Source organism: Phalaenopsis equestris, unplaced genomic scaffold (genome assembly GCF_001263595.1).
Source record: "Phalaenopsis equestris unplaced genomic scaffold, ASM126359v1 Scaffold001079, whole genome shotgun sequence".
Taxonomy (NCBI): Eukaryota; Viridiplantae; Streptophyta; class Magnoliopsida; order Asparagales; family Orchidaceae; genus Phalaenopsis; species Phalaenopsis equestris.
The window spans coordinates 218,641-235,903 of record NW_018165518.1 but is presented as its reverse complement, the minus strand read 5'-3'; the positions used below and the strand labels follow the sequence as shown (position 1 = coordinate 235,903).

Sequence of the window (17,263 nt, the reverse complement as noted above, 5' to 3'; positions counted from 1 at the left end):
TATGTATTTACATATCTCACACCTAAAATTTCATAATTAGATACATAAGACTAATGCTTTAATCCTACGCATTAAAAATATATAATTCGCTTTCAAAGTGGCAACGGTACCATGTTCGTGATTTAAAGATATCAGTGCTTTGTGTAGATATGAAAATTTAGATGTGAGCATTGTACATACATTAAGAATTATGTGCAATGTATGCATGTGCCCTTACAAAATTTAACATTATAACACCTGCAATGAAAAACTATGTTTCACTTTATTTTGATGTGATATGAAAAATTTGGGAGATTTCACTGTAAAAAGGCAAAATTTTGATGTCAGATAAATAAATACATGGGGATTTTGAGGTATGTATGTAAATGCCTCATTTTTTTTTTATCAACCCTACTATCGTGCAATCGTTTCATGCTAATCATAATAGCTAATACTAATTACGATAGCAAGTAAAAAATAAAGGCAAACATGGATTATACTCATTAAAACGTGATAAGGCCTGAGTCAAGCGTATAGCTCAGCTCAGCTCAAAGGTAGAGATTATTACTTCCGTCGTCTGGACGCCGAGCTGCGTTCACGTAATAATTTTTCGCTCAAACGAAGGCTTTTATATGGCTGACAAATAGTTGAAGCTAAGTTTGAGCCAAACTGCACCCATTCATAGTTCAATCATAACTTTATAAAAAGCTTTAATCAGACAGAATTTTCGTTAAGGACTCGGACGCATTAGTTAGCTAAAAATACAATAATAAACCACCCCCACATAACCAAGAAAAAGGGAACAATTTCACGTTCAAAAGATCATTAAAGCAAAATTTATTAAAAATCCACCAATTAAGAAAACAAAATTGGTCATAATTGATCTGCAGTTTGTAATGTATAATTGTAACCAAAATACAAACAGAAACTACGCACCATCACAACATTAAACAAACTAAAACTACTGATTGATAAGAACAAGTTTCAACATTTGCTGAATGAAAACTGATGAGATCAACAACACAACAATCCCAGATTTGAGCTTAGCACCCCATTAGTCGAACAAACTAAAGCCCATATCCTGCAAAGAAAACAAAACAAATTAATTTACAACATCAAACGATTTAGGCTAAAGGATGTTCCAACCCATTGAAACATAAATTACCTACTAAGTTTGTTAAATTAAAGGTAAATTAAAGGTAGAAACACAAATCAGTTAAACAAAATTGAGTGCTCAGAAATGAAAATAGTAATATGAAAATAAAGGAAAAATAAATGATAATTGGGAAAGTATTGCTGAATAGTTATGGCAGAAGTATAAACCACTGAAGCTAGTAGTTGGAACTGGATTTGATGCTTACAAATACATTCATAGACAAACAAAGATGATGTCTAAAAATAATTGATTAAAATAGATTTACACCACAAAGACTAAATTGGCAATATGTGGAGCATGAATGAGGTCAGGCTGTCAAAAAAGCTCCTCCTTTGCAAACAGCTAGTGTCCAGCTCGTTAAATAGTTTGCATTCTATCCGTTCATTAGGCAAGCGAGCCAAACACGAACAATTTTTGGAGCTCGATTTACAAATGAGCTAAACATGAACAAAGGCTTGTGTTCGGTTCGTATTGGTTTGAAAGAATGCTAATTTTATGATATTTAAATTTTAATTGGGTGGTATATTTATAAAGCATATAAGTTTAAGGGTTAGATATGCAAGTACATAGAATTTGGGTGGTAAAATAGGCCAAAAATAGGGCACCCAGGTCCGCATTTTGTGATTTAGGGGTTAAATATGTAAATACATAAGAGTTGGGTGGTATGTATTTAAATGTCCCTAGAAATATGAAAAAAAAATCCTGTTGGCAGCTCCCTGCTCCGTTGAGTCCACTCCCACCCTATCCCATATCTGTCCCACATCGGAAGCTTGAAAATTTTTTTTCTTCCAATTGCTGTTTAAATATGGAAATGATGTTCCCTTCCTTGAGAGCTTAAGATTCTTGACTAGAAAATAGTGGACAAGAGGCTCGAATTTAGCTTGAACCGAACAAGAACCATATTGAATAAAATCAAGCTGAACATGAACATGTTATTTTCAAGCCATTTGAAACACGAGCAGAACATGAACCAAAGAAAATTCCAAGTAACCGAACAAGCCTTCAACTTGCTCAAGTTCAGCCCATTCACAACCCTAAATGAGGCAAATGTATTGCATGAATAATGCAAGAAAGAGAATAGCAGTGTAGTTCCTTACATCATCTGATTCTTCCTTCTCTTCAACTTTTTCCTCCTTTTTAGTCTCTGCAGCAGCAGGAGCAGTGGTAGCAGCAGCTCCAACTCCTCCCGCAGGTGCAGCCACTGAAATACCACCACCGCCAGAAGGAACAGAAGCAAACTTCTCCCTTCCAGCAGCAATGAGCTCAGTTATGTCCTTGCCTTTAACTTGAGACAGTAACAAACCAATCCTCTCATCATCTGCATCGGCTCCAACTGTAATAACAAGAAAATTTCTTTTATGTTAAAGAAAGGAAGAAATATAAAGAAAAATAAATAAAATCTCCATGACACTGCAAATGTTTTCCTTAGAAATGGGTAATCAAAATGCATTAAAATGATTCTCCATTTCAGGGTATTCAACTATGCAACCTTGAATTTGGAAAGATAATTCACGCAAAGAAATTGTTTAAAAAATCTTTTTACACTTTCTAACAAAATGTTGTTAAACATTAGTAATTCAAAATAAAATATAAAAACAATATTATTTAAATTAATGCACTGCTGTGGATGAATAGGAAAAAAATATAAGAACTTCGACAGAAATCATTGAAAAATAAGAAAACATCTAAATTACTATAAAAAAAAGATCGAAAAAAAAAGGTTAATGAACAACTTATGGAAATTTAAATATGTGAATAAAAGAAACTAAGACTAAGTAAAATAATTACAGTACATCTCATTTTAAAGGGCACATCATATCTCAAGAAAACAGAAAAAAACTATTACCAAAGAAATGTCTAGCCAGTTAAGTATACTGCATACAGTTGAAGTAACATGTAACATGCTTCAAGTTTATGACCAAATAAAAAAAGAAAGATAAATACTCTTCATTTCCAATGATCAACACTAATTGAAATGAGACTGTGTTTAAAGAATGAATTCAAGCAGAGAACAATTGCAATTTACTGCATTAAATAAACAGAAAAATAATCAATAGAACACTAAAAGAAAACAAAAAAAAGGAACCTGATCCAAGGATATGCTTCAGATCATTGGCAGAAGGTTTGGAGTTGCCACCAAGGACAGCAAGCAAATAAGCAGCAATCACCTTCATTCTGAATAAAAGAAAATCAGAGGCTGTTTTGTGATTAAGAATTTAAGCTTAATTTATTTTAAGAATGCAATTTAAACTAAACACGTAGTATTGTTTGTGCTCAAAATCAGCTCATGTTCAAATTTGTTCGAAAATTTTGGTGCTCGTGTTCTGTTCAATTTGTTTGAATTTGGCTTGAGTTGTTTATTTTAGTTCGAAATTAACTAATTTTATGGTTCGTTCAAATAAGTTCAAAGTTGTTCTCTTTGCTCGAATTAAGCTCCATTTAGCTCAAAAATGCTTTAAAAAGTAAAGAAAATAAAAAAAAAACTTCAAAATTAGAAAAAAAATGTGATGAGCAATAGATACTATCAGACACAATTTGTTACGGGTATTGACATGTATAGATCGCAATAATAAAATGTGATGAGTTAAATAATCATAAGAAGTTCCGCACATTCTGATTTCTGAGAAAACAATATGTCTTTAAGAAGTTAGCCAATACTCTTTTCAATTATAATAGAATGGCAATCCATTATAAAGTTGCAGAAAACCCTATCTGCAAAAGATAATTATAAACCAAACCAGATCCACAGCCAAAAAAAAAACAGAGATTTAGAAATGCAATATGCAAAGAGCAAGTTAGCAACACTACATAAACTACTAACGGATCTAGATAATGCCCAGGAATGTAGTTTAGAATTAATACTCCGAAAAATAGGGACGCCAACGTAAGAGTGGGTCAAAAAGACCTTCACAAACATAGTAAAATCATAAATCACTGCTTTCAAGAGATGGGAAGTTCCAAGCCTTCTAGGTTGGAATCCACAATTCAGAAGATGAAAAAACGCAGTGATACATAGATCCAGATCTTGGAAGGAAAGGGAAGTAAAAACATCACATTTCGAAGAACCCTTGGTTGGTTGTAATCAACAAAACAATCGCAAGAACGAAAAAAAATGAAGAAATAATTCGTAAATAACCTTCTCAGTGTGATCGCAGGCTTCTTCGAAGCCGTTCTTCACCGAGTGTGATAAAGTAAACTCACCTTGGTCGAAGCCCTAGAAACGGAAAGAAAGCAGCAGCCTCGTTCCCTCGCGATGGCGACAAAACAGCCGGAAAGAAAAGAAAATGGGACGGCTTAGGGTTTGATATTTAGGGTTTATTAGTATATATAGTTATTTTCTTAATAGAATAAAATTTAGGATGGTTGATCTAATGGCTGAGATTAATTTCAATTTTTTTAAATAAAAAATTAGTTTTAATGCTTTAATATATTTTTTATCTTATATTTTCAATTAAATATAACAAAGTTTTAATATAAAATATTATAATTATATTATTTTTAATCATTTATTTATTTCAAGCCAATACGAGTCGAACATGATCAAACGAAGGACTGTTCGTGTTTGGTCGTATTTGACTCATTTATAAATCGAACTAGAAAGGCTTGTTTATGTTTGACTCGTTTGCTTAACGAATAAATCGAACACAAGCTATTTACCGAGTCAAACACGAACTGTTCACGAACAACGAGTTTTTTCACAACACTAATTTTAGGTATTACGTCGCCAATATGTCGATCATATCAATATAGTGCATTTATCATCCTGCTGCGATCCAAATGTTCAAGAAGAAAATTATGTCATATTCATTGGACTGATAATTTTTTTACTTTAAAGAGCTACAACTCGTAGGAATGAAGAAGTTAATGAATATTAACTTTTAGGAGAGTGAAAAGAGAATAAATTGAATAAAAAATAATTTTGTTAGAAGGTAATGTGTAAACGAGCTGATCCTGAGCAAGTCTGAGCATAGCTCATGTTCGGATCGTTAAAAAATGACGTTATTCTTGTTCGGCTTATTTATATATTGAACTCAAAAAAAATTGTTTGTGTTGAACTCATTAGCTTAGCAAGCCGAACATGAACTGTTCGCGAACCAACCGTTTTGGAAGCTCTGGTCACCTAGTTGTAGGTTATTAATGATAGAAACTAGTTTTAAATCTTATTATTTATATGCAAATATTAATTTAAATAAAATTTAATATATTTTTATTCTATTTTTAATTAATAAGTGTAATTGATTATAAATATGTGTAGACTTCTTGTCAAATAAGTTTAATTGATTATAATTGGGTCATCAAGATAATACCACCAAAGGTAAGATGAGCGACAGGGCTCAACAGGGGTAGTCAAAGGAAGGGAAGAATAATCCTTAGAGGGTAGAGTTAGTCAGGTCAGGGTACAAAGTATCTGTCATCTCAGGCTACTAGGACCCTGAGTCTACTTGATCGTGAATGTAGTCGACCCAACACGTCTAGAGATCTATGGTCAGCATTCCGTGAATTGCATCATCAATGGGAATATCGGTAGCCCTAAGATCAAAGGAATGAAACTCTTTCTTATGAACATTGGGTGGAGCTCCGAGGGGTGGGACTTATACTTGTCGTAGTGGTGAGGATGTCGTTGGAAAAGAAGAGAAAGAGAGGTTCAACTACAAAGCTGAAAACTTTCCAAATAAAAAAACTTACACCCCATATGAGTCAAGGAGCTTTCTAATGGCCAAAACAAACTAGACAACAACCTAAGTAGAAATCTATGTTGGGTTAGTCAGGTTGGAGAAATACCGGGACTTCTCCTCGGAACATGCAAATGATGCAATTATTTAGAGTGATCCTTCGATATTGTGGAGGCCCTAGTAGAATGACTTAGGTGATATCCATACTATGCAACCCGTTTTAAAACTGACCCAAATGTCATGCAAAAAAGTAAAAATAGATTTCAAGTTCTTAATCTTTTAATTCTAAATTTTAATTTATCTTAAAATTTTTATTAGGATTTTTGTATAAATTTTTATAATTTTAAGGCCCTGAAGAACCTAAATTGTAATTTTTGTAACATCCCAGATAAACCAAAAGGGAACAAATAAAATAATCCAAACATGCAAACACGCAATAAAAAGTAAAAACACTTCAAAATATCTAAAAGAGACCAGTGTCACTGGGTCGACGACATCCCAGAAAAAAGCATGGAAGACGGTCGAACTCCGCATATATATGCTCAGTCTTAGATCTATACAAAAATAAAAAACTTGAATTGAAGGTACGGGACCCGAGTTGCTTCTCCTGGTCCCCCTCACGTGGTTTGATGCGTTATTCACAACAAAACACATGCTCGTACCTTATTTTTTATATAGACTCGGCTTAGGAATTCTATCAAATACATTTGAAAGAGAAAATAAAGGCTCAACCTGCACGAAAAACAACGTTAGCGGGAAAGTCAACAAATATGCAACGTATAATAAGTCGCGTCTTTACATCAAGGAAGTTAAATAACACCTGCAAGCAAAAGGTTAGTACATATTATTACGTGCTCCCCCTTAATAATACATGTGTGTGTGTGTATGTATAAACATGACTCCCTGCAGAAGAACACCCTAATATACTACAATGCATATCAAGCATGCAAGCACATAAAAAAACATAAAATGTGATGTATGGTTAGGGCAACTAAATCAACAGAGAACTATTTTCAAAACATCGAGAAAGACTACTTAGCATCTTAAATTCTAGCCTAGCACACAATCTAGCAAAAAGTACCCTAATTAACATCTAAGTGCTCAGAGTAAGTTTCCGCGTACGTATAAATTTGATGGGGCCGCCACACTGACCTGTCTTAAAGATCAAAGGGATCTAAAAAGTGTCACCCAGGATGAATTTTTTAAAATAGTTGGCTTTATATATGGTCTAGCTTGCTACTTGCATAATTTTAAAATTATGACGAGCGTAACAAGTAGAAAAATATATTTTCTTAGTTTTTTTTTTAAACAAAGCCATTAAATGCGAACTCGTAATATGCAAGGTCATATGAGTTAGATCCATTGGATCCTCAGCACAGTGATACCCGTGTCAATCCTGATGTTTTAACTCGCATTACCCACCAGTGTCTACCTAGCAAGCAATGCTCGTTAAGACAACGCGACCAACATGGGGTCACTCATTTATCAAGTCTGGCTCACCATCCATACACACATACAAATGCAAATGTAAATAGTTATGTGATAGAAGTAGTGAGGAGCGTGTCGTGGAGGCAGTGAATCAGGAGCGGGCGTGTCGTGGAGGCAGAAAACCATAGGAATGGTGTGTCATGGACGTAGTGACCCAAAAGGGTGTGCCTATCGTGTGGTAGTTGATGCGGGCCTAGTGTGTGCAACTTTTCTATAGATTCAAACTTCTATGGTTAATTTGCCAATAATTCTACTTTTGTAATCCCAAAATGCGCTTCCAATATTTTATATTCACTAGGTTGTAAACATAAGTATACGCATCGCTCAAGTAATATAGAGCTCTAATGGAGTCCCAAGTATTGATCCCATTGGGAGAAGGTTAAACTCTTACTTAATTAAAATGACATAAATTAAAAGGACATAAATAAATAGTATAAGAACTACAACAGTTAAAGATAAATGTGAAATGCACGTCTAACGAAACTAAATATACTATGCTAATTTTGCAAACTTAAAAGTTAAATCTACTATAAGCAGACAAAGTAATTTTAACAAAGGTTTGAAATTTAAGAAAAATATATTTCCCATTTACAATAAGGTTGTAGCTAGTGAATAATTAAATCTATTATTAATTGCATTTGACAAATATGAGCAATGATATCCTTTAATCCTCTGGTTAGGTGATAAAAAACATTGGCTAATTTAGATGTTTTGAATACACAGCCGTGGTTAGGCTGAGAGGATATTGACTCTCACTCTAGAGCTCCCACTTCTCCCCCACTTGAGGGCTAACAATCTCACATTATGGTTTCTAAACATCTGAACCAAATTATTGATTTTAGTATGTCACCCCAAAATCACCAATTTAACACCCATCAAATAATATTTCCCTATTTATTTGCACTCAATCTCATGGAGACTTCACTCTTCCATGAAATTAAAGTGTGATCCCTACTTGAATGCTGAAAACATGACCTTCCCGACTCTTGTGTTTTTGAGTAGATTTTAACAAATCAATTGGCCATATTGAAAAGTAAATGAATATCAAGATGAATCATCACAATTTAAGAAATTAAGATCATTTTCAAACAACTATTGATTCTTCACATTACTACTTCTTATTGTAAAGGGAAAGACAAATCAACTACTCAGAATTCATGGAGATAATACAACTTAACTCAATCACCTCCCCAATCAAATCCCTTGAAGTTCCTTTGAATCACTTCCTTCTACTTATACTGATTTGCTCCCCTCTCTAAGGATTGTAATGAAGAAGAAATCTCTCACATTCTCTCTCTTCTTACAACTCTTAAAGAAGAATCTCCTTAAATCTCTCAAAAGAAAAACTAAGTAGGGAAGTTTTGCTCTCTTTTCTTTTCCTTTTCTCCTCCTTCACCGACCATTTTCTGTCAAAAATGGTGGTTAAATAATGTGTGTCTGAAAAGTCAAGAGTTCCCTTAAGCACCCCTTCAAAATTCGTCCAAATTCAATGCATTTTGAGATAACCGTCTTGGTGCCATTTTGGGACTGGTCGTGCTCCACAAAGGTGTTTTGGCACCATTCGGCGCCAGAGCATTTCTTTGCCTTTTTTGCTATAAATTTCATCTTTTTTGCTCCTTTTTAATCTAAATCCCCAAATTGAGTATACCTGCATAAAAAATATGAAAATGTCATCCTTTAAAGTACAATTTTACCAAAAATGACCAAATATAGGCATTCAAAATATATAAAAAGACGAACATTTTTTTGGTGTATCAGTAGCGACCTGAGGAATGGTTATGTCGTGGAGGTACTGACCCGAATGGACGTTCGTGTCGGGAAGGCAGTGGCCCAGGGAATGAGTATGTCGTGGAGACAGTGATCTTAAAAGATGGGCGTGACGTGGAGGTTGTGACTCGGAAGGGTGGGCGTACTGTGGAGGCAACGAATCAAAGGATTTGGTGTGGCGTAGAGACAGTGACTCAAAATCGTGGGCGTGTCATAGATGTAGCGACTCAAAGAATGGGTGTGTCATGGTGGCAGTGACCCAGAAGATGGGCTTGTTGTGGAGAAAACGACTCAAAGAATGGGTGTGCCATGAAGATAGTGACCTAAAATGACGGGCATGCCTCGGAGGTAGTGGCCCAAAGAGTTGGTGTGTCGTGGAGGCAACAACCTAAGAAATGATAATTCTCATTGGAAAGAATCATACAAGTGGGGTGAGTGTATGAACATACACTCAAAATGCGACTCAAGCATGTGATAAAGATTATTCAAGATGTCATGCAAGACATACAGCATAAAAGCTATTATGTTCAGTCGCCTAGGGTGTAGGATGTCATTAGGGAGAATTCCACCTTGCTCCAATAATGAGCAAACACACATGCAAATGGCGAGCACATACATGGTATAGTGCATCATGCAAGCAAGTAAACGAACCCAATGCACATGTGAAACATATAGTATGCAAGTGATCGGTCGACCGGACCAAGACGGTAGGTCGGGCTAAGGCAATTGGTGGGCTGAGTTGAGGCGGCTGATAGGACCAAAGTAATCGGTCAACCAGGTTGAGATGGACGATCAAACCCAAATGATTGGTGGACCGAAGCTGGCTGGTTGACGCATGTTGTGATTGGTCGATCGAGTCGGGTGACTAGTCAAAACTAAGTGATCGGTCGACCGGGAAAGGGCAGCCGGTCAGACCTAAGTGGTCCATCGACCTGACCGTGGTGGCTTGTAGGATCCAGTTGATCGGTTGATTTGGCTGAGGCGGCCGATCAAGGAAAATGTGCTATGTCGATCGGGTCGGGGTGGCCAATCACGACAACGTGTTATGCCGATCGGACCGGGGTGGCCGATCGAGGAAATCACAACATGCCTCAAGCAAGACCCTGTTTTTAGAAGATTTGACGAATTTGTACGTTTTTTGAAGAGTTTATGGATGCACCTATTGGAGAACCGATCCTAGGCTCTATTTAGAGCTGAATCTATTTAGACCTAGGCTCTATTTAGAGCTGAAATTGATCAGAAAAGACCCTTCGCACCTCTTCGCTCTCCTCCGCTCGCTCTTGGTTTTTCTTCGCCCCTTTTCGTGCCACTTTACTTCATTCCAAGCCATTCCACACCATTAGTCATTTATTTTCTTTATAGTTTTGAGTTTTTATGGTGAGTTTAAGTGCGAATTACTCTCTAAGAAGTGTTGGAGAGGGAGAGAAGTGAGAGATTTCTTAGTCCAACATTTCCTAAGAGAGACTACAAAAAATTTTCTTTGAGAAAGAATTTCAAATAAGTGTTGGTTTGTTTATTATTGTTGTATGAACTTCCTTTTATATATGAACTTTGTGTTTTGTTGTATATTCCTCATGAAGTCTGAGTAGTTTTCTTTATTTTTCTCTCTATTATGAGATATAGTGAAATGAAGAGATAATTTGGATGTGTCAATGTTAAAATTTAAAATAATTTGTGATGATTTTTCAACTCCGCTCTTAATTTACTTTTCGATCTGACCAATTGAATTATTAAAATATGTTGTGAAACCTATGATCCGGGAAATATGATCCGGGAAATGGAGAATGAGTTATACAACAGAGTGAGAATCATATTTAAGTCCATTAGTTTAAACCCAAGAAGGTGTGAATTTAGGGATTTGTTAAATAGGAAGTCCATTAGTTATGTTGGCTAAGTGATATGTGTCAGGTTGGAGATGTTAATTCTTGTCAATTAAGGATGAGTTCAAGGAGAAATTGAGAGGAGTATGAAAAAGGGAAGGATTAATCACATCAGATAAATAAAAGTCAACCAAAACCCCATAATAAAAGATTAGCAATAGAGTTTTCATTCATATTGCACACATTCAACTAATATTGCATTTCTTAGATGAATAAAAAAAAGCACTTGAGTGGCCTATTATTAGTGGGCAGTGCAAATATGTAAACACAACATGAGGTGTCCATGGATTAATGAGGAGATTCTGGAAAGGGAGTGTAATGAAAAAATAAACTCCATGCTTAGATTTGAACTCCTGATTTTTTCTGTTTTCAGAATTTCCATAAAGAAATTTCATGTCTCATACAAGCTGCATTTAACTTTTCAATTCTATCTTTGTTTCACATCTTCATATAAGCCCAGAGAAAGTTCTGGCAACTTCAATGCCCAATAAATTATTTTGAGATCCAATTTTCTTCAATGCAAAATTGGAACTAAGAGCACTAACAAAGTTGGCAATAGCAAATAAAAAATTGCCATTGATAATAATATAATTAATATAATTGAGAAGGTGTAGAGTAATATAATAATAATAATAATAATAATAAGAGGTCTTAGATTTTTCAAAATCTAATTAAAACAAAAGGATGATTTACATACATACCACTAAATTTCTATGTATTTACATATCTTATGCTAAGCTTCAATTTTTACTTACATACCAATACATGAAAGATATATTGCACTTTTTGAAAGTTAAACTGGTGATATTTTTGATGTGATATGAAAGTACCAATACAAAAAGTAATATTTAGGCATTAGATATGAAAATACACAAGAACTCAGTGGTATGTATGCAAATGCTCCAAAGAAAAAGACAAAAAGAATTTGGGAACATTTACACAAATCCATTGTAGCAAGTAACTATGTAAAAGAATTAAAACTTTTTTTTTTTAGACATTAGAAAGGAAGTGCTGTTAGTAGCAATTTTGGCCATTGAAGATATGACAAAAAGAAATTATGGGGGCTCATACTCAAAATATCAAGACATGTTAGAAATCTATGACAGCATAATAGGTGTTCAAACATTTTACACAGAAGCCAGCTTAACTTGAAGCCCAAAATTCCAAACAAGCATACAACTCCATTTATCTACAATCTCATCAGTGATCTGTTGAAGAAAAAAAATACATCACACAATGCCTCCAAAAAACTGCCCTTATCAGAGCCTTTAAAAGTGAATTCCATTGACCCCCACATTCAATTCAGCAGCGGGCATGGTGAAATGTGATGATTAGATTCTCTTCTCTACCCACATGTAGAAGTTTGTGATCCAACATCTGACCTCTGATCGCGATCAGCTGTCGCCTGGATCTGTGCGGCATACTGCAAGTTCCAGAGAACATCCTCAATGGAAGGTCGTGATGAAGTTTCGAGAGACAAGCACTTGCTTGTTAGAGAAACCACAGTCGACAAGGATTCCTGCGAAGAAGTTCCGATGACTATGGGATCGATGATTCGCTTTTGCTCCTCCTGACTACTGAATGACATAGCCTGTCGAAAGAAATGTGTAGCATGTTAGTGGAATCAGAACGATCCTTCCTTATCACTAAGATAAAGCATTGAGATTTATGTAGGATACATAGTCTATCTCTTGGAAGAAAATCAATTACATGAGCTAAACTTTGTAGTGTGTGCTGGCAATATGACTGCAACAATGAAGAAGCGAATGACAACAAAATGGTAATAAGAAAAAGGGGCATTTAAATACATAGCACCAAGTTCCTATTTATTGCCATATCTGACACCCAAACATTATTTTTCATATTTTTCATATTTATACCACCAAAGGAGGCTGACAGAAGCGGCAATGCATCAGCCATGGTTGACAGGCAAATATATTTTTACTTTATTATATGTTGAAATAGAATTTGAGTATTTGATTCTTGTGAGGGACATATGAATCACAATAATGGCCACTTTTCTTCTATTTTTTCACCATGGTTGAGTAATAAATTTTCAATGAAAAACAAACACCCATATGAGATGACGAAGTACATTTACATGTACAAGTTGGGTATTATAGCATGTGTTCAAGGAAAAGTGATAAATTTAACTGAAGGTGGTTGTCTAACTTTTACCACATAATAACGGCTCTGTCTAGTACTGCTAGTACCAAGAGATTAAATTCAAAATAATAAATCAGGTATGATCACTGGCAATACACCCAAGCATACTTAACTTAATTAAATAATTAGAAGTGCCACGAAAATAAAGCCATCATAAAGTTGGAGATAGTCCATTTCAAGTGGTTGCATGCTAGGATGCTAAATAGTTAAATAGATACAATAATAGGGAATTATCTGTAAGAATCTAGTGTGGTTGCATGATTAGGTGTGAAATGGAGGAATTGAATTCATAAAAAAAGGTCAATAACAAAGATGACTATGAGATAATATGGTTGCATCTTTGGTTCTTATGGTGCTATTGATTTGATTCCACTAAGATAGGAGCTATGACAGTTATTTCTTATTATTGTGTGGGTTGCGTTTTAAGGGAAACTTTCGCGTAAATATCAAAGTCTATAATCATAAGAATTCAAAATGTGTTAAGATGAACAACAAGAACATTGAAGTTTTAATTTGATTTTATGTTATTTTAATGAGTTTTGAATTTCAGAAGAAACTTTTTGTATATGCCCGAGATATCATTCTATCTAGAAAGTTTGATCAATATTGAAAATTTTGGATGAGCTTTTGTTTCTTATACACTACAACCCTAAAACCCTAAAATCATAAAACCTAAACCCTAAGCCCATCCAAAATAGCTGGGGCAGGGGAAGGAGGTTAGGGTGTGATTTTCGGTAATCATTCAAGTAGTGGTCCTCGAATTTGGAGGAAAGAGAGAAACACATTCATTATTGCATGCTCTCTCTCTCTCTCTCTCTCTCTCAGGTAGTCCAAGTCGTGCCATGGATCAACATATTCTTCACTTTTTTCTCTAGAAAAATAAGTCCTCCCTAGGTGGTGTGAATCCACAAATATTTCAAGATCCAACACTATAATTTAAACATAGACCTTAATATTAGGGTTAGTTGATAAAATAACAAGAGTGCAATTTAAACAAAATCATTTTAACTATAATTCTAAGTAATTTCAATATTATTAGGAAGTCAAGAATTATATTCCCATAGTTCATGAGAGATACATTGAGGCAATTTCAAATTTGATAGATAACTTAGAAACTTATTTGAAATATATAACACACTCAATTTCTAATAGTTGCATTTGCTTGAAAAAAAATAATAATATAAATTACTCGAATCTTTTGAAGAAGTTTTGCTCTTAAAGCAAGATCTACTTGAGTTGATATGAATAGAATTCGTTCTTTGATTATATAATTAAATGTATGATCAATTTAAAACAAAATGAAGTAACAATAAAATGTTTAAATATTTACTTGCTTCGAAGGTATGTTAGCCAAAAAAATATTTATCAAGGAATTAAATCATTATCAATATCAATTTTATTAAAAAAAATTAATTAATAAGTTAAGCATGAGTTAAGATACAATTTAGCAAAAAAAATAAATGTGACATTTAAACAATAAAAAATTTATGGATCGTAAATCTATTGACCTTTATGAATTCACATAAAAAACACACTATATTTAATACCCTTTACTGTAGTGTAAAATTTGTTTTTACTCCTGCATTTTTCATGGATCTATACTTGGAAAGCCTGAAGGCTTATTTTTGTAAAATGGGTTCAAAAAGAACATGCACCTTTTTTTAATCTCACTGGATTCCATTGTTTTGAAATTCATTTTCGAATGACATGGAAATTTCCTATTTAGTACTTTTTATATAAGATCTATATGTCACACACATTACTTGCTGAGGGGAATAGGAGATTTTTTTCTTCTTGATTAATAAATGAGCAAATGACCTAATAAGCATAAAAAAGGATTAAAAAAAACAATTACTTGGATATAATATTCTCAATCGTAAGAGTATCTTTATAATATAATCACCTTACAATATCAATAGTCCTTGATAATAAATCATAATACTAAATATGGTAACACTCTCCATTAAGCAAAATTTATATACCAATAAGCTCCAACTTGCTATATAAGTAAGAAAAAAAAGTAAAGTATTCTAGAGCTTTGGCAAAGACATTTGCTACTTATTTTAAATTGAAGAGACGAGTGAGTAACAGTTCCATAAAAGTGTTTGTTGGTGGTACAAGGGGCGAGGAATGAGAGAGAAGTATGAAGCTCGAGTGTAAATCCTCTTAATCAAAAGTTGAGGTGGTGGGACACAAGTAATTTTAACATTGATGGCGTGTTGATTAAGTTAAGGGGCACAATGGGCTTGGGGATTTAGTAGTTTGGTATTGGGTTATAGTTTGGGTTATTATTGTTTCATGCAATAGAAGATTTAAGTCTATTCAATAGCCAAATGAGAATGACAGTCATATAGTTGCCATTTGGAGAATTTCACAGTATCATCATTAGCATGAGAAGATGTATCAAGGAGAGAGTTTGTTGTGAACCAATTTAAAAAAAAAATGAAAGGCCCTCAATCATAAGTACTTGAAACCATAGACCTTAATTAAGGTGTCAACGAGGTGGGAATACTTGTTGAGAATAAATACACACCATAAAGCGAAGGTTCTGTGGAGTCATATATATGCCATAGCATAACTCATTCTATTTTAAAATAATATAAAATTTTAAGGCATTAAGAATAATATAAGAGAAAAAATATCCTAATATAAAAGTGCACTATTAATGCCATATAAATGGAAGGTATTATTGATTTAACATGTGTGAATATTAAGGAAAGGCACAAATATTTCATGCCAAATTATTTTATAAAATTTGAGCTAAAATTTACTATTTTCTATTTTTCTTTTATGTATCTCAAGAATGTAGTAATATGTCCTATAACAAAATGACCATTTACAAATTTAACAATATAAATAGCAACCATGAAATAAAATTTAAAGCAGCAAAATATAACACAATATTGCCAGTAATCAATCAAATTAGATCAAGCAAAACTAAGCACTAAAGAAACAAAAATTAAATTGTGAGGAAGAAAATTTATAAAATATTAAGAAGAAAAGAACATGGATAACTAATTGATGGATAGAACAGAGTGAACAAAAATCAATGACAAAAAAGCACGAGATACAAGCACTATAGCACAACCATTTCTTATATTGTCCTCACCATATTACTATCTCGTGTCTTTGTTATGTAAATAGCACAGGATGTGCACTACGATTTAATATGGTCTATAGAAAGTGCTATTTTATGCAATTGATATGTATAAGTGGAGGGAGTTTCTCGTCAAGTAGAGAGATGTAGAGACCAAGATACCATGTAAACAGATAATGAAGAAGAAAAGTTAGTCTTCATATTGTTGAGGAGAAAACCCTTCAAACAACAAGCAGTGATTAATAGGAAAGATGAAGGGCTAGAGTGGCATTTATAGGTGGTTAGGAAACCAAAAGCAAAGCAAAAATAGAGTTAAGATGTAGAGCAGCAAGCAGATACGTATCAGTAATTGAAGTAGGGAGCAATAGCGCAGCAGGAAGTGATAAGAGAAGCATGGAGCAATGTGAAGCAAGTGCCGCGGGCAACATGGGCTGATGTACCAACCGCGGGCTGATGTACCATGCAAAAGCGAGGCTCATGAGTGGGCGTGCAGTGCAGGCTAGCTAGTGATTCAACAGAGCAATGAGGACTGAGTTGCATGCATGCGCATGATGTAGACCGGTGAACATTAAGAGTCAGTGACCCAAGTTCTAAAATGTCACGACCCAGGCTGGGGCTTAGAATTAACCAAGACGGGAACGAACGATTGGATGGTGAAAATCAATTCTACGTTATTTTAGTTCTATTACCAACAGTTTAATAATCAAATACTACACCTAAAATTCTTCATAAGATTAGTCATGATATAGGCATGTTAAATGTTGTTTTAATACTTGCATAATAGTTTAGTTTACGAAGATATCAGATTACTGTACGATCTATATATTATCATTGTATGGCTAGAAATATATGTCAGATTGTGATTTGACCTTTATAACTAGAGTAAAGGTGGTTCTTTTAGATTATCATATGACATTAGATTTTAGCAGAGTTGCATGATTTTTAGTAAATAAATACAAGTCTCACATAAAAGTAATGTATGCTTTAAAATATGAAACGAAAATATGATATACATGAATGCTTGTATATATATGTTCACTATTTAGTACTTCTTATA

At 34.1% G+C, this 17,263-nt stretch overlaps 2 protein-coding genes across 4 annotated transcripts in view; both read right to left on the bottom strand.

The window, feature by feature from the left end:
- Window positions 1-785: 785 nt before the first annotated feature.
- On the bottom strand, window positions 786-4,420 carry LOC110033022 (60S acidic ribosomal protein P2A-like). Of its 2 annotated transcripts, none has more exons than XM_020736855.1 (4): window positions 4,337-4,420; window positions 3,222-3,310; window positions 2,233-2,468; window positions 786-1,060 (listed from the first exon to the last, which is right to left on the bottom strand). In XM_020736855.1, the coding sequence occupies exons 2-4, from the start codon at window positions 3,307-3,309 to the stop codon at window positions 1,034-1,036; spliced, it is 351 nt and encodes a 116-aa protein (XP_020592514.1). In that variant the 5' UTR covers window position 3,310; window positions 4,337-4,420; the 3' UTR covers window positions 786-1,033. The 2 variants fall into 2 exon arrangements, with proteins under 2 accessions (XP_020592514.1, XP_020592515.1); XM_020736856.1 differs by having other exon boundaries at window positions 835-1,060; window positions 4,272-4,420.
- A 7,587-nt stretch (window positions 4,421-12,007) lies between these two features.
- The window catches only part of LOC110033021 (probable inactive leucine-rich repeat receptor-like protein kinase At3g03770), a 23,176-nt gene continuing 17,920 nt past the window's right edge, over window positions 12,008-17,263 (bottom strand). For both annotated transcript variants that reach the window (XM_020736854.1, XM_020736853.1), the window contains exon 8: window positions 12,008-12,534. In XM_020736854.1, coding sequence (XP_020592513.1) covers window positions 12,289-12,534 — 246 coding nt within the window. In that variant the 3' untranslated portion in view covers window positions 12,008-12,288. The remainder of the gene's footprint in view (window positions 12,535-17,263) is intronic.

Coding starts and splice junctions, on each gene's coding strand:
- LOC110033022 (XM_020736855.1), bottom strand. CDS start 3,309: ATGAAGGTGATTGCTGCTTATTTGCTTGCTGTCCTTGGTGGCAACTCC. Junction 2,469..3,221: donor GAAGCATATCCTTGGATCAG/GTTCCTTTTTTT, acceptor TTGTTATTACAG/TTGGAGCCGATGCAGATGAT. Junction 1,061..2,232: donor AGAAGGAAGAATCAGATGAT/GTAAGGAACTAC, acceptor TTTTCTTTGCAG/GATATGGGCTTTAGTTTGTT.